Source organism: Cyprinodon variegatus, unplaced genomic scaffold (genome assembly GCF_000732505.1).
Source record: "Cyprinodon variegatus isolate N-32 unplaced genomic scaffold, C_variegatus-1.0 Scaffold338, whole genome shotgun sequence".
In the NCBI taxonomy this organism is placed as follows: Eukaryota; Metazoa; Chordata; class Actinopteri; order Cyprinodontiformes; family Cyprinodontidae; genus Cyprinodon; species Cyprinodon variegatus.
Genome location: NW_015150791.1, coordinates 293,304 through 318,341, shown reverse-complemented (window position 1 = coordinate 318,341; position 25,038 = coordinate 293,304). Strand labels below are relative to the sequence as shown.

Genomic DNA, 25,038 nt, shown 5'->3' with positions numbered 1-25,038 from the left:
TCACCTGCATATAAACTTGAGTGACACCCCATTCCTAATCCATTGGGTTTAATATAATGTCAGTCAATGCTTTGAAGATATAACTTCAGTTTTTTCAGGAAGACTTTCCAAAAGGTTTAGAAGTGTGCCTCTGATCATTTTTGACCTTCTAGAAGTGCACAGGTCAAACACTGGTGTTGGAGTAGTCTTTGGTCTAATTCTTCCCTCCAATTCAGTCGGCTTGATTCAGAGTGACTTAAAACATAAAAATAAAAATTAAAGGGAATTTACCAAATGTTAAGTGCCATCCATTTATCTTCTGCTGCCTTTTTGTCAGGGTCCCAGTAGTCTATAGGCAAAATGTGGGGTTGATGATGGACATCAGACCCCAACAAAAATCCAACCCCAGATGGAAAAAAAACAAGAGTGCCTAAAACTCTAGCCAAGTAAATATATATCGAATTATCATGCTATTGTAGATGTATCAGATATCACACATATCCCTATATAAATAGGAAGAATCACATACTCTTTTTTCTACATTTATTCAATATCTGTTCAGATCTTTAAAATCTGCCACAAATTTTAATAGACATCAAATTTTTTTATATATATTGATGGGTGTAATAATACCAAATAACCTCTGGTTTTACCACAAAATGTTTGTTAAAGCCCAACAAATTCTGAATGACACCTTGCAGTCGGGGCGCTGAAATGAACTGAGTACAGGTCTTGGCTCTCTAAGGATCCCTCCACATTCAATTTAGCTTGACTTCACTGGTTGTAATTCAAGTTACTCCAAAGAGGGGCTGCCTGTATCATTTTGAGTTGAAGAAAATTACATGAAATTGCAAGAAGTGGGGTAAAAGCAAGCTTGGCAGATGACTAAAATGGACCATGAACTGCAACATCCACTGAAGCTTGAGCGTAGCAGAGCAAACCAAAAAAAAAATAAAATAAAAAAATTGCTGAAGACATTTAGTCATGGACAATTTCTATCACAGTACAGGCTCATGAAAGAAGGTTTTTGTCCCCTTTCACATTCAGTCTTGTCTCACATAAATATTTTCAGTTCAAATGAAAAAATATCAAACAGGGATAATCTGATGGCAAAAATATATCCCAACCAACCGAAGGCTACGTTAAAAAGTAAATACTTCCTAAATCTGATAACTGGTTGTGCCAACATTAGTAACAACTATGGGTATCAAGTAATATCTGACGGCTGGCACTGAATATTTTATCTGGCTCACTTTTATTTGCAAAATTGCTTTATTCAGTCATATTAGAGGGTTTTGGAGCATAAACCGTCTTTCCATAATAATTCAACTTAGATCTAGCTTCCAAAACGTTTTTGTGATTTTAAACTTCAGCTGTTACAGTTTTTGGTTTGGATCACTTTACTACTGTATAACTACAGCTGAAGTCTGGGGTTATAAAGTGAAAATCAGGAATTCCCCTTCTGCATATTCTGCAAGAGAGCAGACTTTATAGTAAGCTGTCCGGGTCACTGAGTGAAAACCTCTTAATATGAAATGGCTCTGAATGCTGATTAATCCATATCCAGTTAAAATTACAAAAACAAACAAAAACAGAATGATTCTAAACTCTTATTAAGCTTATTTATGATTATAAACTCTTAATAATCAAGCACTTTCCTGTTTAATTTTGAAAAGTGTGTAAAATTGAGACTAAAAAATACACACCAATTATATACTCTTCCATATTTCCAAATGACAGCTTTTTCAGTGGTGATGCTACTGACAATGGTAAAAATGGCTTTTGGTCAATACTAATTACATGGCTTAAAAAAAAAATAAAAAAACAAACAAACATGTTATTTCTAACAAAAGCTAATGGTAATTGGTAAGGATTTTATATTTTGTGAGAGCTATAAAAAGGTTTTAACGAACACTAATTCTATATAACCTACTATAAATAGCTGGGATATGTAAAGGCAAAATATATGTTACTAAAAAGGAAACCCAGAAATATTCATTTCTCCAAGGGTTATTTTCTCCCTGGTGTCATCATAGTCCATAGTAGTGAGGTTAAGAGCTTGACTAGGAAACGGCACATCAAAAGTGAAAGAGCCCTGATTGAGCCCTGAGATATCTGCCACTAAGGCACTAGATCATTTAAGTCCTGTAAGTGCAATGAGGACCCCCTTTGTATACCAACACATTTCACTGACACTCGACTGGATTGAGATCTGGGCGATAACATTCTAGAAAGGTCACGTTTGGTCTAAAGCAATACTTAGATAAAAGAATAAATACAGGCAAACTTGTTCCATTCTCTGGTTGTGGCATCCATTTGCCCATTGTTAACACTTCTCAAGCATATGATGCATCATGACTATACTGTAGTACAGTGCATTTTGAAGCCTTTCATTCAGACTTAAATTTCTGCTTCGCCCAATTTTAATGTCTAAGAGATCAATTTTTAGGATAAAAATCTCATTATAAAGTCTAACATATTCTTTTTCTGCCAGGAGAAACTTATGATCAGTGTTCTTTACTTTCTTACTCCTTATTGGCCATAATGTTATGACTACATTTAGGCACTACCTACATTGCTCATTCTTGTGTAACGGATAATGAGTTAAATTGAAAAACAGCTTTCCAGCTTGCTAAATATAGGCACAGGAAGGTTTTCTACACCCATGCATACCAAAGTTTAAAAGTCAGTAAAATTGCAGATCCTGCTCTTCAGAGCAAGGGTCCACTATTTATGGTAAGCATCTTCTTGTCAGTCCGACTGGATTCTCTAGAGCAGAGCTACTCAGTTGTGGTATTCCAGGTCCAGTATCCTGCACTTTTTAGATGTGTCTCTGCTTTCTCATATTTATCAAGTAGCTGAACGACCCCATCAGCATGTAGTCAATTTGTCCAGAGTCCGGCAAATCAGCTTATTATTTAAATCAGCTTTGTTGAAATAGACATATCTAAAAAGTGCAGGACACCAGACTTAGTAGATCTCAAGTGAGGAACTCTTCTCTAGAGTATTCTCATTGCATTGACAATTTCTAATTCCAATTCCAACATTTTGAATGCAAAAAAAGAAAACAGCATTCACACACCTCTCCAGAAAAAGCCTGTCCGTTGAGCAAGTGTTCAGAGCCCTGGCCGTCCTCACTGCCGAAGTGTAGTCGAATCTCCTCCAGACGATGGCTGTATGTCATTGGGCCCCCGGAGATGTTAACCAGATGCTCCTTTTCGAGTCGCAGAGAGACATGACGGCCAGTGTTGTACATTGTCCCTCCCACCTGGAGTAAAACAGGTTTAGAGTTGCTGATTACAGTCTTGCATGGCAACATCCCCTTTTAACAATGCCTACAGCATGGTATAAATAGAATGCAATTATTCACATTATGTAAGTTCAGTGGAGGAAACTATATTTTTGAAGGTCTATTTTGGGATTGGATATTTTCCTTGAAGATGTGGTTGCAGCAAAACAATTCCACCCTCAGTCACCATTCAGTTTAAACCAGTCCAAAACAACAATAGAACAATATAATAAAGCTACACAGGACAGCAGCAAAATTATCCATCCATCCATCCATCCATCCATCCATCCATCCATCCATCCATCCATCCATCCATCCATCCATCCATCCATCCATCCATCCATCATGGATTTTAAGATTGTATTTCCTCCTAAAATGGGTCTATTCTTGGATACCAATTCACTCATGCCAGAAACAATAATATCTAGGTAACCATCCAGATCGGGTTCATTAAGAGTGTCTCTCTCACACCACAAATTAATGTTTTTGGAAATTGTTGGAGAGCAGATTTCAATCACTCTGTAGTGCCAATTTAGTTAAAAAGAATGAATAAATCTGCCCTGTGACAGACTGGTCACTTGTCCAGGGTGCACCTCTCCACTCATCCATAGACTGGCCGATATAGGCATCGGCCCATCCATGACCCTGACGGAATAAGCAGGGACAACGAATGGATGAATGGATGAATGGATGAAATTCATCTCATCAGCACCCATAAAGTCAGGACTTTATGCGTAAAGAGAATAGAAACAAGTCAAAGAATCATATTGAACAAAAATAAACAGTACATTTTAAATGTAGTCTTCAATTTCATTCTCTGATAGAACATTTATGTCTCCTAATAAACACAAATATAAACATAAGTTAAGTTCCATCACTAAAATATGTGTTTACCTGCCAACAAATCAAATGCTTTACAATCTTTCTGCTATAGATAAGCCAGGTATTACTGAAAATACTTCAAGGAACCCATATTAAGTACGTTTAAACTAAAATAAAATAGCTCACTAATAAAAACAATGCCATAATAATTTTTGCGTCATTGGGTATTCTTTTTAACATGGCCATTTGTTGCTCTATTCAACTTTGTTAGCTTAACCCTGCAGTTTTATTTAAGGCTATTAATAAAAATGATTTGTTGTAGAGTAAGGCCTACCTTTTTCAGCCATGGTTTAAAAATGGTTGTTGTTTCTCCTACAAGCATCAAGGGTACAAAACAATCTATTTATTTTTTAATAAAATACTTCTTGATTGGGTATTTTTACCTCTCCATACTAGCCCTGTCAGGCTGTGGTGATAAATGAATATTTCCAAATGAAATATTGTTGTTCAACTGAGCATAAATAATAAGTAGACCAAACTGGCTTGCACTACTAAACAAAGTCATTTTCAGACTGCAAGATTTCAAGTCCCCCACTGGTAAAGAAAATACATGGATGGAGTTTTGGAATGGAAAAAAAAAATACTTGCACAGTGAACCAAAAACTTTGGCTCGGATCATAATTACTCTCCTCATCAAGCTTTGATCAATTGAATATTTATATCTGAATACTGTTTGTGATGTTTTCTTTGTCTGATAAAATTGATATTCTTTCTGTCTGATGTCTGAACTTTAAAAGTAGAGATTAAAACTGTTCCTATATTTTCATGAAGGTAATGTTATTGTTTATGCAGCCACTCAGTGGACTTTAATTTTTGACTTTGTAACATCAACAGAGCTAGTTAGTTCCAAGTGCTGAGCTAGTATAGAGAGTGAAAAAAAATAAAAATCTATAGAGAAATAAGTAAAAAAAGGTCATACTCAAAACATCACAAGAAATATTCATTATCATAGAAGGCATGTTTATTTATTCATAATCATCAGCTATTTGAAGGTAAGCATTGCTATTCAAGCCACAGCTTTGGATGGACCTAGGTGCCCTTTTGTGCCTCTTTGCTTTTCCTCCACCCTGTTCCTTCTCTCCTTATACCATAGCCTTTCAAAATGATCTCTCCTTCCCTTCTTTAAAGTCCTCAAAAAAGAAGTCTGCCCACACTTTGTAAATATTTTATAGACGCTCTGGAAAATCAATGATTTGAAAGGATTTAGTGAGAGTAGGAGGGAGTGATGTAAAGAGAGATAAGTAAAGTGTGCAGAAGGAGAAAGGTGTGTTGAGTATAGTGCCCAATGAGGGAGATGAAGCAAAGTTACAGAAGACTGAGCCTTTTTGTGTTCCCTGGTGAATTAAAAGGAGCAAAGTGAGACCCTGGAAAAGGCCAAATAAATCTAGCCTCTCTGTCAAAGGCTACTCCTTTTTTGGGGCCTATTATTCATCAGGCAGAAGTGCTTGGTGCTTTGTTTTCAAAATCCAGAGGGATAAAATGTCTGGCAATGAAGGACTTTATAAGAGAAGCCATTAATATTCTGCTGTAAAAGTCCAAACCCGTTACATAACATCTGACTGTTGAAGATCTAATTTGCTGCCGCAGTTAAATCATTTAGGAAAGTATTTCTCTATGCAAATGACCTTTTGACCTTCTTTTTTTTCTTACAACAATTTGAGTTCAGTCTGGTTATTAAATGACATTTTTCACAGAAAAGTTCCATGAAGGTGCATGTGAACTGTTGTTGAACAGTGCTATTTTCGGCTGCTAAAATATCACTATCGGCAAGCAAATCATAATGGCCCTCTTTAAACATTTGATTCTATACCACATCCAGCAGCCTACAACATAGACCTGAGAGCTTCATGGTTTCATCTTAGTTGTTCTTTTTCTAAATATTGGGATTGCCTTTTTGACCAAATATGCCTTCTTTTTACCTTGTGGACCAAAGGGTTTGGTTGGTTTGCCATCACCTGTTAGCCTTGGACCTTAATATTCTATGGCATTTTTCAGAGTTTGCCAAACATATATCATACTCTTCACATAACTGGTGGGACCTTCAACCATGGTTGGTACAAATCTTTTTGCAGGATTTCAGACTTTTGGTTATGCTGTTCTACATATAACTTTTCCATCCTGAATCTTCCTTGTTGGATGTACTGTATGCACAACAGGTATAACAAAAACCATAGATCTTGACCAGGGGTGGGTATTTCCAGTTCCCACGGGCCGGTATCTTGCAACTTTTAGATCCATCTTTGGTCCAACATCCCAGAATAAAATGTCTGATTTACCTCCTCAGTATGTCAGTTCCTCCAGAGTCCTATTAATCATCCAATTACTGGATTCAGGTGTGTTGAACCAAAGCTAGATTTAAAAGTTGCAGGATATCAACCATTAGAACCTGGAATTGCCAACCTCTGACCTAGACGGAATGGAGACCTACTGCTGCTGTGTAAGGTGAAAGCTAGTTGTGTTTATAATAATAGACAGGCTGAGACTTCAAGAGCAACAGCGTTCAAGGAGGATGCATTCCACCAGGACCAAAACCTCATGCCACAAGAACAGTTTCTTCCCATCTGCTACCAGCTTTATCAACAAGGCCCAGAGACCACCTTGACAATGACAATGTCTCTTTCCCTCCCCCGTTCAGAACCTACAAACTACACCAATGTAGCATCTCCATATCTTCTGCGTTACATTAATATGCTGTCTAGTATGTATATAGTATATATCTATGTACTATATGTTGCATATAGTATATTGCATGTTTTATGTTGTACGTAGCTATACAGTACATTCTGTATTCTGTACATATATACATCTACTTTGTCTGCACCATCAACACCAAGTCAAATTTCTTGTAAGTGCAAACCTACTTGGCAATAAACTTTATTCTGATTCTGGTACTTTGGTTACAATGCAAACAGATGTGGAAGGCATAAAACAAATGAAAAAAAAAATATATATATATATATATTATCATTCCAACATTCTTCTGCAAGTTTTATTCTGACAGCAAAAGTAGTCAATGTGTTGCAATCAATTAATGTGGGTATTTAGCAAACCACTATTAGAGGTCCCCATTTACAATTAAATCAGTATTAAGATTTAATAAGAAGTTAAGTAATAAAAAACAAATATATATACATATATATTTATATAGATATGTTAAAAAAATAAGTAATAAGAACTAAATGTTCAAATGTCTTTTGGATAACGAAATAAGGCACAGTGTTATATCAAACTGGACAATCTCACATGGAGAAAAAAGCAACAATTAAAAAGTTTATGACATGAAGAAATAAATAGGTCTTTAGTGCTTGAGGAGGTAGATATAGAATACAGACTTCCCCCACCCTCACCCCTGTAATCTTACACTGGTGCTGGAGATTGAAGAATGAGGTGGGCTTTAGAGAAACATGTGTAATGAAGGTGAATGGGTGGAGGAGGGTCACGGTTCAGCTCTAGAAAGAAGGTATCTTTGGTTAATACAGCCAACCCCATAACTAGGGGGGAAAACAAAAAAAGAAAAAAAAAAACAGAAAAAAAACAAGATGGAACTATGAAGCTTCCAGGTCTCTGTTTGATCATTGGGATAAAGAGGGGCAATATGGTTAGGATGTCCTTGAATCTGGAGGCTTAACAGCAAAGTCCTGAATGATAAATGTGTGCCACTGTGCTGATAGTCTGGTGCAGAGGCACATGATGAAGCCATTGATAGCGAGTATGAGTCCCAGTTTAAATTAACACCCAGGCTTCATGATAAATCAACTTTAAATGCTCAAAAATAGTTACTAGGAAATTTTGTTATTTGCTATTGGATTAATTTGACAATCAATAACACCACTCTTCCTCTTTGCACCCAATGACATTGGTGGGTTTACCATCATGCTTTCCAGGAAAAAGGACCAATTTAAAAAATGCAGTGCTGTGTAAAAACAGACACAAAGACTAAGAAACACAGAAGACAGCTCATTTTGTACCTGCCTGACTAAAATTGAAAGAAAATTTAACAGTTACCATGTTGCTTTTAATAATGCTTGTAATATTGTGAACAGAAACAATTAGCTTCTTGTAAGCAATAACATACTGAGAGTAACAACTTACTCTTCCTTGGCTTAGCCTTCACAGACATTTTAAACAATAAAACATGCATTAGAGATGTGATCTAATGTCAGCGGGGAATAATTTTCCCAGCCAGTATGTGCTGTTAGCAGGAACATTGCAGTTAGGCAGGATGGCTGTTGGTTGTCTCCTTCTAGCTAATGGGAAAGTCTGTTCAACAGCAGAGGCAATGAGAAGTAATCGTGTTTAGTGTGTAACAGTGAAACTGACATGTGGAACGGCGGCTACAAGAGCATGTTCCAGACAAAGCTGCACTTTTTCCTAATTGGCCATCCCCACCTCCCCTGGATCAATAATCTCTTGTAACGGTACTCTCAGCTGCCCGGCACAAAGGAGCACTATGTGGGTGACTATGCTCTATTTAGGAGCAATGCTTTCTGCAGCTCACAGTGTACAACGCAACCTTGCATATGCAAATGATTATATGATGATTGAAGATGCAAAGAAAACTCCGCTGGAGCACGAAACCAATTTCAGAAGAGAGACTGAACTCATAAAAATTCTTTACAATTAAAGTTAAATTTAAAGTGTAGGGGCTAAAAGATCACATTTAACTAAATTTAGCCAGCTAGAGGCAGCCACGCTTCAGAAATTAATGAATATGACTTGTGTTAAACTTTGTTTAGCCACGGTTTTGCAACAGTAATTATCAGTCACGCTAGATATGTTGGAATACAGGCAAGCTGAGCAAAAGTACTATATTTCAATCAGCCTTGTCCTTATTTGTAGTCTCAACACTCATGTTCGTAGTAACCTAATTATTTAGAGTGGTTTTGGAGGTAAAAATTGTCACAATGTGTGTTGAATGTATTTGTGAAAAAAAAAAATCATTGGCTGTGTGCTCTATTCATCAAAAACAAATCCAGCTTGTCAGATAAACAAGCTTGTGTGTTGGTTGTATATTGGCTTTTGAATTCAGGTTGCATGACAATCAACAAAACACTCTGAGCTCTCCAACTCATGTCCCAGTATTACACTGATTATACCGCTTTTATGCAAATGACTTGCAAAGAATGGTGGAAAATGCTGTACCGAGCTCTTTGCTCTGTCTTTCTTGATAGTATTGCGAATAATCAGTGTATCATTAAAATTACATAAAATTGAAACTGAGGCTTGTCTGTCTTCTAGCTGCTGTGTAAGGCTCTGTTATTGTCCGAAAACTATGAAAACGAGGAAGGGACTACTTTTTACTAGCATGAAACAAATACATTAACTTGTTTTGAATAAAGTCCTTACACTGTTTGCCGTATCCAACACAGTGCCAATCAAAGATCATGGATATAAGAATTCCATGTCTACAAAAAAAGGGTGTTTTTGTTGTGTTGATTATACTCTTTTGTTCTGTGGAAGCCTTGAAACCACAAACAAAATGTTGCTGTGTATATGGTCTTTTGTATGCATTGTGGAAAAAAAAAAGATAATACCAAAGAGGATTGTGTCTTGCAGTTTGAGTGACACTAATTTGTAGCAATTCTCTCCCAGTTTTAAACAACCAAATAGCAAGAGGAAAAATAACTAATCATTTTGTTGTACCCATATCCCCATGTCTGGAGGAGTTATACAACATATAATAATTGTAGAGTATTTTTTACATTGCAATGATATGCCAAAGTTGTAGGAATGCAAATTTTATGACAACCTAAGACAAGTAAGACAAGTGACAGCTTTCACTTTTGCGGAAGACAAATTACTGACTTGTGTTTGTTGTTTTTTCTTAATGATAATAGCTGTGTTCATTATTCTGTGTGGTTTACTTAAATATAATATGTTTTAAGTTTAGTTTGTAACAATACTTTTTTCTTAAATCAACTTTTCTTCAGTGATTTTGCACTTTTTATGGTTAGTTTAGCTTTTTTTAATATATAATAAAATGCTTCACTTTTCTAAATTTCATTACATTTTCAGACTTATTGTGTTTTAATTTTAAGTTTATTGTCATTTGCAATAGTGATAAATATTTTTTTCTCTTTAATACAATTTTTCTCTACACTTTAAAGGCCAGAGAGGAGAAGTGATCATACATACATTAAAAAAACTGAAAGAACTGACTGAAAATCAGTTGGAATTCTGGTAAAAACCAGTAAAAAAAGGTAGAAAAAAAAATTGTGTAAGTATGTCAAATCAAACATATTAAAGTTAAATTTAGTCTGTACTCCACACAATTACTGAGAGTCATCAATCAGTATTTTAAATGGCACATTGGAGTAATGGGCTTCTGAAGCTGGAAGTCCTGCAGTTCACACTTCTGTTCCTCAAGCCTAAAGGGAGTGGTTGGAAGAGTCCATGCTGAGGTTGGAGTCTTTGAGGATTGTAGTGGGTGTTCTGTGAACTTTGAAGTTATAGATGCTCGAACGATGGGGCAGCAGAATTCTGATGATGTGTAGTGCTGAGCAACAGACTCTGATGCAGCTGGTCAAAAATCTCTCAATGTCGCAGCTGTAGAGGTTTCTGAAGATCTTCAGAGACATACAAAACTAGACCTAATCTCCTGAGAAACCACAGCCAATGCTGAACATTCCAAGCTAGTTTGTGTGGTCTGTCCAGGTGAGGTCCTTATTAATGTTGATACTTATAGTTATATATAAGTTACATATATACACACATACAGAGAAATCACACCATAGATGTCCAGAAACTAAGTTATATGTGATATATAGGTGAGGTGCAAGTTTAAAAAGCCATAAAAGGCCAGGAAAATCAATGTACCATGTAAAATTCAAAGTGATAGGGCCCTGATTCCTACACTAAAATATTTTGGGACTGTGGGACAAAAATGTATGAAGCTAGTCCCTGACTGTGCAAGATCTTCTACTTAGAAAGATATGAGAGATCTATATTTGTTGTCAAAAGGAAACTTTAACTATGAGAGACTTGACAAGGAAAAACAAAAATGGAAGAAATCACATTGCAGAATTTTGTTCATAAGTTATGGTGGGTAATAAGTATTTGGTCATCCATAAACAAGATATCTGGTCTTTACAGATCTGTGACTTTTTCTGTAGGAAATACTTCTGTATTAATTACACCTGTTTTAATTTCTTATCATTATAAAAGACACCTGTCCACAGTCTCAAAGAGTCAGACTCCTTAACCATGGCCAAGACCAAAGAGCTGTTGAAGGACACCAGGAGGAAAACTCATCACATATTGATGTTTGGTCAATTCCCCATTGCGTCTCTGGCGCAAGTAACTGGTACGCTCGGTTTATCACAGGCTGTGGCAGGAACTTCCAAAGATTTCTCCATGAGCAGTGAAGAAAAAACTTACCACTAAATCATCCCTTACCCTAAACCTAAAGAAACAGTAGTATACATGTTACAATACACTCCTAAAGCTACTAAATTAAGTTTGTAGGCCAGGGGTGGGAAATATCAATTTCTGCAGGCTAGTATCGTGCAACTTTTGGTTCTGCCTTTGGTTCAACACACCTGAATCAGGTGATTAAATAATTGTGAGGACTCTTGAGGAACTGACTGAATACTGCGGAGACAAAAGACACACCTGAATCAGGTGTTAGACCAAGGATAAATCTAAAAGTTGGAGGATACAAGCCCTCAGGAACTGGAATTGCCCAACCCTGTTGTAGGCTATATTGAAAAATAGTTGCGGGTCACATGATACAATGTCTGCAACCTGTCATTTACCCTGCGCGTCACATACTAATGCTACGTTCAGACTGAATTTTTGCTGCTTGTACAAGTTTAGTTCTAACTGAAGCATCTCTGCTGCTCTAGCTGCTCAGTGGAAAAGTGGGTCCGGTGTTCATTGGGCGGAGCTATCCTTTCCTTTCTTTGCACGGAACAATGGCAGCTATATTTGCTGTGATCAGTGGGTAAAAAGTAGTTTGAATCTATTTTGAAGTGAGAAAGTCCACCTGAAAACACTGTCAGTACAGTCAGTTCATCCAGATTACCATCCTGCCTTCAAATATTATTTCTCTGTGTCAGCCGCTCAGACCCCCACATACCAGTGGTGCGCTGTCATGGGAAATCCCATTTAACAGCAGCCTCTGGTCCGGTCGCCTCTTGGCGGTTTCACACAGTTTCAGACGAGTGACCATAGTTATCTGTATCATCAGCGATGTGTCTCTCTCCCTGCCAGCTCCCAGATCAGCTTCTCTGATTGATTGATTGATGGGGCGCGTCGAGCAGCAAAAGTTAAATTTTTGCAACTCCAGCTGCTGCTACGTTTGAAGCTCGTCCTGCGCGTCAGATGCACAGAAGCTCACAACGTGCTGCTTCTTCTGCTCAGCTGCTCCTGCTGTTCAAAACGCACTGCGTGACATTTTGCTGCGCCTTGATGCGCATCAACAATTGACTTAGCATTTAAACTAGCTGCTCCTGCTGCCTCTGCTGCTTTAGGTCTGAACATAGCAAAACTGACGGCGAATAATAAGAGAAGAATAGTCAGGGTCTTGTATCATGAGATTTTAAGCCGAAACGTCCTTCGATCGGTGAGGACATTGAAGCTGGAGCATGGCTAGGTAGGTCTTCCTGCATGTCAATGATTGCAAAAAGCACTCAGACAATGAAGAAGTGGCTTTTCGAAAAGTATTCTAAGGTCCTGGAGTTGCCTCACCAATCTGTCATTGTCTAGAAAGATTATGCAACAAAGTATTAAGTTGGACTTTTCTTGTTTACAAATTATTCATTTCCATCATCATTTTCATATTCTTAAATAAATCCTTCAATCTTATGTCTTTTCTTTTTTCATTTCTCATTTTGACTGTAATAGTTGAAGTTTGCCTATGACAAAAAATGACAGACCTGTCTCATATTTCCAAGTACAAGAACTTCACAATCAGTAGCTTACTAAATACTTTTTAGTACAACTGGAGTGTGGGGTTCTTTTGACTGCTGAATTGAATTTGAACCAAATTCAAAAAAGCTGTATGAAGCAATTGAAAGCAAGATTATGGCATTGCATAAGTTCTAGGAAGTGACATAAAGCTCTCTGTAGAATTCGAAAGCTTCCATTCCACTGAGCCAAAACTAGTCTTCAAGTAGCAGACATTAAAACAGTGGCCAGCATGCTATGTTCACACCACCCAAGCATGACAGCATATCTTAAGATGCTAAAAATGGCCTGCAAAAAAAAAAAAAAAAAGCAACAGAATGTAGTTACAGCACATCAAGCAGGCTATTGATACTGATTATTGCTTCACTACAAACCACAAAAATTAAACATACATAAGCAGACTGAAGCCTGCTAAAGATAATTTAGATATGTTCCAGCATTTCTTTGGACAAAGGTGTCTTAATTAAAAGTAAAAAGGCTTGTTTGGATACCGGAAAAGAAGACAAACAGCATCCCCTGGAATGTGCATGGATAGATGGAAACATAAAACTATCAGTTTTTACTCAAAAAGAAAGATCCCTGAAAAAAAAAATACTGCTGTGCACACTCTCTTGGCATGCCAAGGTCTATCATCACAGCCTCTTAGCAGACTACATATATTATACATAACTTCCGGTACGGTCTAGTCTAGCTTGTAATGACCTCCACCTATCAGTCTCAATATAGTCTAAAGAAACACTGATATAAAAGTCACCCACGTTTAGATCATAGAAAAAGGGCTTACTGCAAAGGCTTTATAAGACAGAAATTTTAAAAAATTAATGATAGAAAACCTTTTAAATCTGATATTTTAGGGTTTAGATCATGTCCTTTCCTACTAGCTGTCTTTTTCTGTTTCTCTAGATAGTAACTGCACTCTAACTGCATGCAGGTGGCTATTTGGAAGAAAAACATTCACCAGAACTTCCCAAGAACAACTATAAGTTACTATGGACAAGCCTCCACTCATAATACAGTATTTGCTTCAATGCTTAATCTCCCTGGTGTCATCCTGTATGAGTTTTAAATGAGCAAATGACATGTGCTCAACTTCCATTGGTGTTTCAATTTGAAAGTATAGTGTTATACCAATGCTTGTTTTACTTGAGTTGTACTTGAGTTATGCCAGAGTTAGTGGTGTTATTCAACAAAGCTAAATGTAAGAAACTTTGTTAAATGTTGATTTTAAAAACAGCACTTAAAAGAGTTTCCCCCATGTTTCCAACCTATCAGTGAACTCTTATCCCTACTATTATTAGTTCTGTCTCTGCTTCTGTCTCCTTGAACCCCAGTCGGCCTCGGCAGATGGCCGCTCACACTGAGCCTGGTTCTGCTGGAGGTTTGTTCCTGTTAAGAGGGAGTTTTTCCTTTCCACTGTCACTACAAGCATGCTTGAGTCAATGAGTCGAGGCAATCAACTGGTTTTCCTTAGATACAAAACTTTGAATCAATTTGACTGTATGATTTGGTGAACTGTAAAGTGCCTTGAGATGACATTTGTTGTGAATGGCACTATATAAATAAACTGAATTGAATTGAATTATCCCTCAAAATGCATGCACTTAAACATTTTGAAATTGTGGCTTATCAATTATTAGTATAAAGTTTGTCCTTCATTTGGATGGACGCCATTTCTAATCCCAGCTGAGTCCATCTATGCCATTGTGTCCTTGGAGAGAACACTTCACCCTCATCTGCTACTGAAGGTGGCCAATGGTCACCTGTGTACTGAAGTGTTGCTTCTACCAGTATGTCTTTGGCAGCCGTGGCTACAATGTATCTCACCACAGTGAATGATTACCAACAGTGTCATATTAACTTTTAACAAGACACATGTTATGTTTATTTAACCCTGATCAGTGATGAATTAAAACTATTAAATGTATTGTTCCAAATCTGTCACAGTATAAAATGTTAACAGTTTCAAAAGTCCATCCATCCATCCATCCATCCATCCATCCATCCATCCATCCATCCATCCATCCANTTCCCAGGGCAGCCAAGAAACATAGTCCCTCCAGCGTGTCCTGGGAGTCCGTCTGGGTTTCCGCCCAGTGAGATGTGCCCGAAACATCTCACCAGGTGGCATCCTAACCAGATGCCAGAGCCACCTCAACTTTCAAAGGTATTACTTTAAATTGATCCAGTTTTGACGAATACAGAGACTTTAAAGCACTGGATTAAACTCTGTAGCAGTTGAATTAACATTTCCAATGTAGGTACTTTGAAGAAAATGAATAGATATTTAGATCAACTCAAAACAGTTCAAACAGTGGAATATAACTAAAAAAAAAAAACACACCCTCTATCATCTTGGTGGCTCATTTCTATTCTGCCATATTTCTGTAGAAAATGGGTTTTATTTGTCTTAACAGCAAGAAAAAAAGGATATTTTGCACAACATCTCTTCTACCATATCTTTGAGGCAGGTGTCAGAGTGCGGCGTTATGATTGGGCTGTCACCCTTGGATATTTTTAATGGGCCTCCATTCAGTGAGTCTAAGATATACTGTATGCCATGTTTTTTTTAGTGTCAAACTTAACATATTCTATTTCCAAAATAACCACTGCATCTCTACTCTGTGTGAGGTTGATTAATGCTCCACATGTGTGTGGGGGTGTATGTGCGTCGGCAGGCAGTAGGGAACCAATTAAGCTGTTACAGAGACAGAGGCATTTGTGCCCTCCCAGTGGGGACCAAACGTTGATAAAACCTATCTAAAATTTTCTCCCTTGTCTTTAAACATAAGAATTACCTGATGGGTAATGTCCTATCCATCAAAACTAATTGGGGGTGAAGCTAATACAACTACAAGGAATCATGTGTCTGATGACCTTTACCTACTGCTTTGACTGACTGTCAGCTAGAAAAAGTGTCTGATAAAACTGTTTCTTTATACTCTGCTGGCTCCATTTCAAGATAAGCTAATTGAAAATGGAATATTTATAAACCAATATCTGCTGTCCATATGGACGAAGCTGTATGAAATGAAATGTGAAATTATTGAACAATTACGAAACATACAAAATCATGAATACAGGAAATGAGGAGCACTAAGCGGAAAATGTTTGGTAGGGAAACGAAGAACAATCTTTGGTTGATCATCCCTTTCAGCTAATAGAAAAAAATGAAATGCATTAGTATCTGTGCTCAAGAAAATAAGAGGTTATATGCAAGAAATGGCTAAAAATAAAGCATCTATTAAGACTAAACGTAGAGTCTGCATTTTATCTTAAATGTTGTGTAGGTTACACCTTTATATTTATCAGGGACAGAGTCAAGACCGGTTCTTCAAAGACCAAAACCAAGACCGAACCCTACAAGACCTAGACCAGGCCTTCAGAGATCAAGACCTGGGTCAAAAGTTTAGAATTTGCACAAATACTGAAGGACATTTTTGTACACCACAAAATGCAAAATGAATAGAATAATAACTATTTGGTATATCAAAGAAATTTTGTTGCTATTAAAACAATAATATCATTGATACACATAGATAGTTTTCATTGAAAGAATAAGAAAAAGAGGCTTTTTAAAGAAGTTATATATATGTTTGCATAACTGGACCCCCCCGCCCCCAAAAAAAAAATAATAAAATAACGAAGTATGGGAAATATCACAGATACATATCAGACTTAGGCTGCAAAGATGTTTATCCCTATTTTTGCTCTTCCAGTGTGTGATTTTTATTACATAAATAAAATTATATATACTTTTCGGCATCATAACCATGGACAACTCAAAGCATACTGCATCTAAAAATATGCTAATATGAATTTATGGGATTTGCCAATTAGCGCAAATGTTTTTGGAAATGATTCACAAGTGCATCAGACCATCAGTGCCAATAAAACTTATGTTCACTTCTAAATATCATATAGCCACGTCAGAAAAAGACGAAGCAGTCAGTCAAATTTTTTTATGTAGATACAGCATGATGGTGGGACAATGGATTACAGGAGCCATGCAGACATATTTTGTCATATAATGGTTGTGACCTTAAAAGAGCATAATTAAGAATCAATGTATTTTTTGGCTTCCCCTTCATTATCTGGTTCAGTGAGATTTGCATTTTCAGCTTGGTCTTCACAGCATAAGTCCTCTTAGTGTTGTCTACACAATATTAAAGTAGCTGTAAATTGAGAGATGATGAATCTTATGCTGCCCTAAACAAGAAGCTGCTTTGGGCAGCTGCCCATGTTGCCCATAAACTGCCACCGACGCTGATACCATTAAAAAGTGCAGAGTTCAGCTTTTAATTTGAAAGGTTGCTTGTGTGGCTAATGAAAGCATTGCAGTAGAGTTGGTAAGTGTGTTCTCTCTATGCATCTATTTTTATATGTTTTGGCTTTCTTTTAACTGACAGCAGTGTATAAATTGGATGTTGTGCATTTTTAAATAATTTTGTAGGTGGATGTGTTTAATCCCTACAACTACAGTAAGCTAAATAACATAATACATTGTCACATTTTCCATAGGTTTAATAAAATTAGGCGCTAACTTTCCTTGTGTGTCTGCTGTTAATATTGCTTCCCTTTTCTTCAAAATTTTCTTGGCTTAAAGAAACATGTAATAATTTAAAAAACCAAGGACAAATTCGACAATGAGGCAGCAGGTGTGGGCATTGTAAAAGTAGGACTGTATGTAAATGTTCCCTTTTTTTAAAGCGATGGATCAAAAGCAGCAATAATCAAAGAACCAAATGCCATGGCGGTTTAAACATTCTCACAGCAAGATTTCACAATCATCATAAGCAACTTTGTATTGAGTTTGCGATGGCAGAAACCAGCGGTGCTCTGATCACTGATGTTTATAATTCACATTCAGTGTGATCTGCATCTGCAGGTGAAGATCAAAGGGAGCTGGGATTTGTATTGCTATTATATATATATATACCGGTATATATATATTTTTTATTTTTTTTTAAGAACTACAAAGTGTCAAATAGGCTTTGACAAAATTTATGAAGCCCAACAAAATGAGACCAAGGCTCAAGATCCGAATCTAAGAACGGGCTCAAGCCCTCCTTTCCAGATGTTTATATATGTATATATACGCAAGTAGGGTGTAATTGTAAATAAGTATCCACTTATGTGTGACAGTGCACATGGACCTTTATTCTGTCACATTTTAAAAAAGCATATTACTTTTAATATTTAATACATTAAATAAATCTGCTCTAATTCTGTGGTCTAATCAGAAGTTGGGTTTATGGTTACACAAGTTGCAAATTAGCTATTGATAGAAACTTGTATATAGTATCTGCTTTATTATTATGCAATAAAAAAAGGTATTTCTCCATTTTATATAACAAAAAAATCACTTTCATTGAGTCTCTACTTTGGTTTTTGCAGGTTGCTCTATTCTTTTGTACTCTATGTTGGTCTTTTTCTTTGTTTTCATTGTGAAACTAAACTTTGACTCTAACTGATTTCAGATAATAAACTAAAAAATCTTGGTGTTATTTTAATCCCATATTAAAGAGGTTTCTTGAATCTCCTTCTTACTTCTGTGGAATATTGCAAAAATTAGAAATATCCTTTCCAGGGGTGATGCTGAGAAACTAGTCCATGCGTTTGTTACATCAAGGCTGGACTATTGTAACTCTTTACTATCAAGAAGTCCAAAAACTGTTGTTAAAAGCCTTCAGCTGATCCAAAATGCTGCAGCCAGAGTTCTAATGAAAACTAAAAATAGGGATCATATCTCTCCTATCCTAGCTTCTCTTCCTGCTAAATCCTGAACAGAATTTAAAATCGTCCTTCTCACATATAAAGCCTTAAATGGCCAAGCTCGATCTTATGTCAGAGATCCGATTGGTCTTTATGTTCCTAACAGAGCACTTCGCTCTCAATCAGCAGGTCTACTAGTGGTTCCTAGAATTTCTTAAAGTAGAATGGGAGGCAGATCTTTTAGTTATCAGGCTCTTCCCCTGAGGAACCAACTATTAGTTTTAGTCCATGAGGCAGACACCCTGTCGACTTTTAAGTTGAGAAATATCACCTGTGCTGCTCCAATCAACAACTTTGTTTATAGATGTTTGGGCTCGGCCTATTTTTCAGTGTAGTCCTGTTTCCCTGACTGTGACTAGCTGGGTGTGCTATTTTCGTCCTCTGAAGTGGGAGCTGGCTTGGAGCTCATCTTCCTGGCTGTGTGTTACCTGGACGGGGCTGCCTGTGGAGCTGGTTTACAAGTTCCTTTGTTTCTCTGCTTCTTTCTGTATTTCTTCTTCCATCTCCTTGAACCCCAGTCAACCTCTGCAAATGGCCTTTCACACTGAGCCTGGTTCTGCTGGAGGTTTCTTCCTGTTAAAAGGGAGTTTTTCCTCTCTACTGTCGCAACAAGCATGCTTAGTGTGAGGCAGTCAATGAGTTGATGCAATCAACTGGTTTTCCTTAGATAGAAATCTTTGAATCAATCTGACGGTATGATCTGGTTAAATTGTCTGTGTAAAGTGACTTGAGATGACAATGTAAATTGGTGCTATATAAATAAACTGAATTGAATTTTATCTTTGGTGTTGTATAATATATTTTGTGGGTATTTCTTTGGGGCTTGCGTCTTGAGTTCACTTCAGAAAGATCCGAGAACAAAAAGTTAAGAGTTGAAGTGGTAAAGAGGAGGTTTGAGCCCTAAAAGGAGGATTCTAACAGGTCAAGATATTTATAAAGGATACATTAAATTTGACCGTAGAATATATATTTCTTAGTATAAACAATAGGTTATTTTAAGTGTGACAACAAGCTTTTTATATGACAGCATTTTAAATTCAATGTATAGTACACAAAATATTGTTTCAACTAACACAACGGTTCACACACAGACACAATACTGCAGATAGCTTGTTGACACAGATATGCAGTGAGAAGATATCACAGAGTCTTACTGCATATCAGCAACTTTGTCTCCTGTGGCCCCAAAAACACCACATCTCATTTTGTCCAAGCAGCCTGAGATAGCTTTCATTATATACTGCTAACTGTGTGCCAGTCCTCCCTTAACAGATAGTAATGATCAAAGCCCGCCCCTACATTAGAGGTAATAAGTCGGAGTATATTAACAAGCCGTAAAGATGAATCTTGACTTTGTGGAGCAGGCATGAAAATTGCAGGTGGGTACAGCAGTAGAACACATTAGTTGTGTACCGGTAATGAAAAACACAGGGGGCATCATCATTGTCTGAACATGTAGATCAATAGGGCGAATTACTCCTTATTACCAAATGAAGTCTCCAGGAAAAGCTACACATGTTCAGCCATTAGACAGTAGAAGTGCAGCAATTACAGGGGTAATTTTAAACATAGAAACTACCAGCAGCAAATGTGAAATGGTTTTAAAGATGGCGAGTGAGTGATTTCTAAAAAATTAGGCCTGATGCAAGCAAAAATGGTGTGCTTTGTCATCAATGACCACACTTTCAAGAATAAATGGCTTGGATAGAAACATGGGGGATGTATTTGAAAAGGTGAGGATGCAAACGAAAGAAAAAAAACATGGAATAAAAAAAACACAACAAAAGAGACATAGTGAGGAATTAAATACAAGCAAGGCTGTGTGGGCTGCAGCTCAGCCAAGTTACAGACTCAAATGTCAGCAAAGCAGTTCCAGTGATGCTACATAATGAGAAAGATTCAGCTCAGATCTGCAGCATTAGTGAGAAGATTTTCAGAGGCTGTGCCGTACTCAGTTAGAGGGAGGAAAAATCCACAGCAGTAGTAGTTCAAATCAATTCTGTTAGAAGACAAAGAGCCTGATACTCCATGATCCTACCCGATCCGGAAATATATTCACTGTGAATCTTTCAAGGTTTCCTCACAACAGTTCTGTTTTTGGCCAAATACAGCAATCACTTTTGCAAGCAATGGCCATCTTAAAAAGCAGAATAAGGGTTAAAATTGACAATACAAAATGTAAAATTGCACATTATCTATTCCTGTTAGACTGCAGATTCAAATTCTATCCTTTTTAATGCTCAACTTCATTTTTTTCAAACACTTCCTTTTAAAAACAAAGTTTTTCTAAATTCCAACATGATCCTCACTTGGGTCTCTTGTGGATGGCTTTGGCTCTTTTATTTACATGTTTGTATGTAGATGTATATATGTGTACAATTTGGTATTTTTTGTTTATTTTTTTATTTTGGATCCAAAACAGAAAAGTGAAATAGTAAGGTCACCTAAGTTACTTTTGTTGCAATTAAAGGAAGAATGGGTATGAAAAATTGATTTTTCTTCTTCATACCATTTTTCAGAGAAATTACATGAATTAATAATCAATAATCATAAATGAATCAATGATCAGTGTCAGAACTCAGGCTACATATACTGGCAAGTTTATTAAGTGAAAAATTGTGTTTATTTTATTACCTTCTGTCTATGATCAAATTAATTTATGAGTTATTTTGAACTGAAAATGTAAAATCTAATTTATTTTAATGTTCAACCTGTAATCAATCCCTTTTTTTGTGCGGTGCAAGGTTGCTTGTTTCCAATATTTACTGAAATGTATTTATTTATTATTATGTTTATTGTTTTTTAATTGTCTGAAATAAATTCACATTCAATCATTATTATCTGACAGCAATACAGCTGTTACATATTTACATTAAATTCATAGTAATGCAAAGAAAAAAGAAGGACACTAGACATAATTTTTATCCAGGCTGCCTTTGTTGACTTTTCATTTTCATTTTTTTCATGTTAAGGTAAAATATTCTCAGAGGACAGCAAAAAACAAAAAACAAAAAAAAAAAACAGTATCAGACTGTTCTTTTGTACTGGTGTGCAAACAGAGCACGTGTCTATGCTTCTCTTATCTGAGATTCTTTGAACCATCGTAATAGGCTGTTAAACTCAGTAGGTGGAGAGAGAAGCAATTAATTAGACCCCGTAATGCATTAAGGAACCAATCAACCTTCTGTACCCCTGGGAGCTCATTTATAAAAATGTACTTAGATTTCATTTTTAACCTTGTTAAAGGCCTAATGCACACTAATGCACATCAGGTAACGCTCACACCCAATGTACACCAAATATAGAGGTATAAATCTATTTCTTTGCTACTTTAAGAGCTCACAATTACATCAGCAAGTGCATTTAACATCCATTGTACAATTAACAGAACATGTGCAGTGGGCCATAAGTAAGCACTGTAATTATGTAGTAATTTACATCATCACCACTTAGTTCTTATTGGTAACTTGATGAATGTGGAAGAAAAACCAAAAACAAGACAAGCAAGACAAGGTAGGCTTCCAGTTGAATTAACAAAGACTTTGAGATAGCACATCCTTTTTTTTTTCCTACAGGAAAATGATTAGTCTAATATTGGAAAGAGCTTTGCATCAGACTTATTGTCACTTTTGCCTTAAGTTAATACCTGTATTCACAAAGTCTGTCAAAAAAACCTTGACCCAGATCATCACCAAAAGTTTTTACCAATGCCATTACGCACCTTCTCTGAAATTTTTTTAGCTAATTTGAAAATGAAAGACAAATCGACAGACACACAAAGAAAGAGACAAACCAATGCTGAGGAAAACATAACCTCCGTGGTGGAGGTTAAATAGCAAAGCGTTGAATCGAAGACAGTCTTACTTTTATTTGGTTTTTCTTAATACGTTTCAACCCATTTGCAGAAGTCTTCTTCAATTATGGAGGCTTGCAGTTGAGCAATATGGTGTTTAGGAGCTGATGTTTTTAAGCTGTAGTCTGTTGTAGTAGACTGGGATGATTGAAAATATGTACAGTCAGTTGGGTGTTTGGAAGAATATAAGAGGTAGCAAAGAGACAACAGAAGCTGCCATTTGAAAAAAAAAAAGAAGAATCCAGTATTTTCTGTGACGCATTGAGGCATGTCAGAGAGACATGACAGAGCATGAGAAAGTGATACTTTCAGCAGATGAGAAGAAAGCTGAACTAAGTACTGCAAGCTTGCTCTAATTTATCACTATGAGGATACAGCTTGTCTGTCAGGGAGCAAACTGGATCTGGAAATGTTGGCAAAATTTTAGGAAAAATCAGACCTGTAAGGATCTGCATTCTGGAAAATCGAATTAAATTACATTACAAATTTTTTTTTTTACAAGGTTTTTTCAGGTAATCATGAGCATTAAAATGTAAAAAAAAAAAGAGAGAGAGAAAAAAATCAGTGGAAAATAACTGGTCATGGCAGGAAAGCTCAACATATTCTCATTATCAGTTCGTATGAAATCGTACGAAAAGTTATGCACAGTATTTTGTACGCTTTGGACATTTTTCCTCGAAAAAACAGATCAGTGTGCATGCGCAGGCAGACAGACGAAAAAAGCAGATCTGCGGACGGACGTAAAACTGGGAAAAACAGTACAATAATCACTTCTTCATGTCTCTAACTAGGTTGCTTGCTGTTTTGTATCTTAGGGTTAGGGTCAGGGTTAGGGTTAATGTATGTTAAATTCTATGTTATTGAATGGTGCGTAAGATGCGCATGTGCAAGGATATCTTGTCTCGAGGCAAGACGTAAAAATATGACGAAATACGACGAAAAAAACGTCAAAAATGTACGAAATTACTGTGCATAACTTTGCGTACGATTTCATACAAACACTGGAAAGCTAGAACATATATTTTCAGTAGCTTTCTCATATTTTTATGAATGCTATTCAATTTAGCTAATTGGTTAAATTTGGACACTGTGAGTTCAGGTATTTAGCTAGGAATATTTCATAGGGTGTATACCTTGGTGTATCGGATCTTTAAGCTTTGCGCGTCTTTGGGGGTCCTGAGTATCCTCCCCCAGAAAATGTTGAAATATACACTGTTTGAAATGTTATTTCCTGCATTTTGAGGTGGAATGCAGCTAAGATTTTGTCTTTCTCATACAACACTACTTTTGACCTGTTTATGGGAACTATGTGTGCTTCAGTAGAGGTAAAAATTTCATAAGGAAGACATATTTTTTTAAGTACAGTGTTATGTTTTATAGGTTAATTTAACAATGAGAAAGTGTAATGCTACGTTCACACCTAACGCCTTTTCAGCATCACAAAAGTGCCTGCTGTTTCATTTTTGATTATTGTACACATTAAGGTCAGATGTGCTGCTCCTGTGTTTAATAACAGAGAGTGGCTTTGCTATATTTGCTGTGATAAGTGGCTAAAAAGTAGCTTTATTATAATTTTATGTGAGAAAGTCCACCTAGAACATCGTCTGTGCAGTCAGTTCATCAAGATTACGATTCTGCCTTAAAATATTATTTCACCACTCAGACCCCCACATACAGGTGATGCGCTGTCAACAAGCTGCTTCAGGCCCCAGTAACCTCTTGTGGCTTTTCCGCTACTATCTGTGGCGGCTGGAGGTAGATCTTAGCATTTTTCAAGTATGTGACACAAACTGTAAGCAACAGAGCGAACATACTTTGCCGGCAGGTTTAGAAATTTTAAGTTAATTTATGCATTAATAAACTGTTTCTGGGTAGTGATCATAGCGATCTGCATCAGCAGCGCTGTCTGTCTCCCTGCCAGCTTCCAAATCAGCTTCTCTGATTGGTTGATGTGGCACGTTGAGCAACAGCAATTACATTTTTCCAACTCCAGCATCTGCTGCTCGTGAAATTTTTAGCATTTAAGAAAAGTTTCTAGGGGAAAAACACTGTGTACAATTCGTCCTTTTTTTTTATCAAATACATTGTATGGCCGTATGTATTGCTAGCTAAAAGCCTGGGTGAGTTACATATTTACATAAATCTGCTGACTGCAAACTGGCAAACAAAAAAATATGAGGAATGCATCTCTTTTTTAATTTCTTTATGTGTGTAGTCCAGATACAACATAGACATACCACATAGAGAAGCTGTTTGGGGCAATTTTACACAGGATGGTAGCTTAATTGCGTGATTGACTTTATTAAATCCAGATTTAATTTAGCATTCAAGTAAGCAGGTCATACGGATGTAACAG

At 36.7% G+C, this 25,038-nt stretch overlaps 1 protein-coding gene across 2 annotated transcripts in view; it reads right to left on the bottom strand.

The window, feature by feature from the left end:
* Nucleotides 1-25,038, bottom strand: part of ca10 (carbonic anhydrase X) — a 348,187-nt gene that overhangs the window by 50,800 nt on the left and 272,349 nt on the right. For both annotated transcript variants that reach the window (XM_015385412.1, XM_015385413.1), the window contains exon 4: nt 3,062-3,247. In XM_015385412.1, the coding sequence (XP_015240898.1) occupies nt 3,062-3,247 (186 nt within the window). The remainder of the gene's footprint in view (nt 1-3,061; nt 3,248-25,038) is intronic.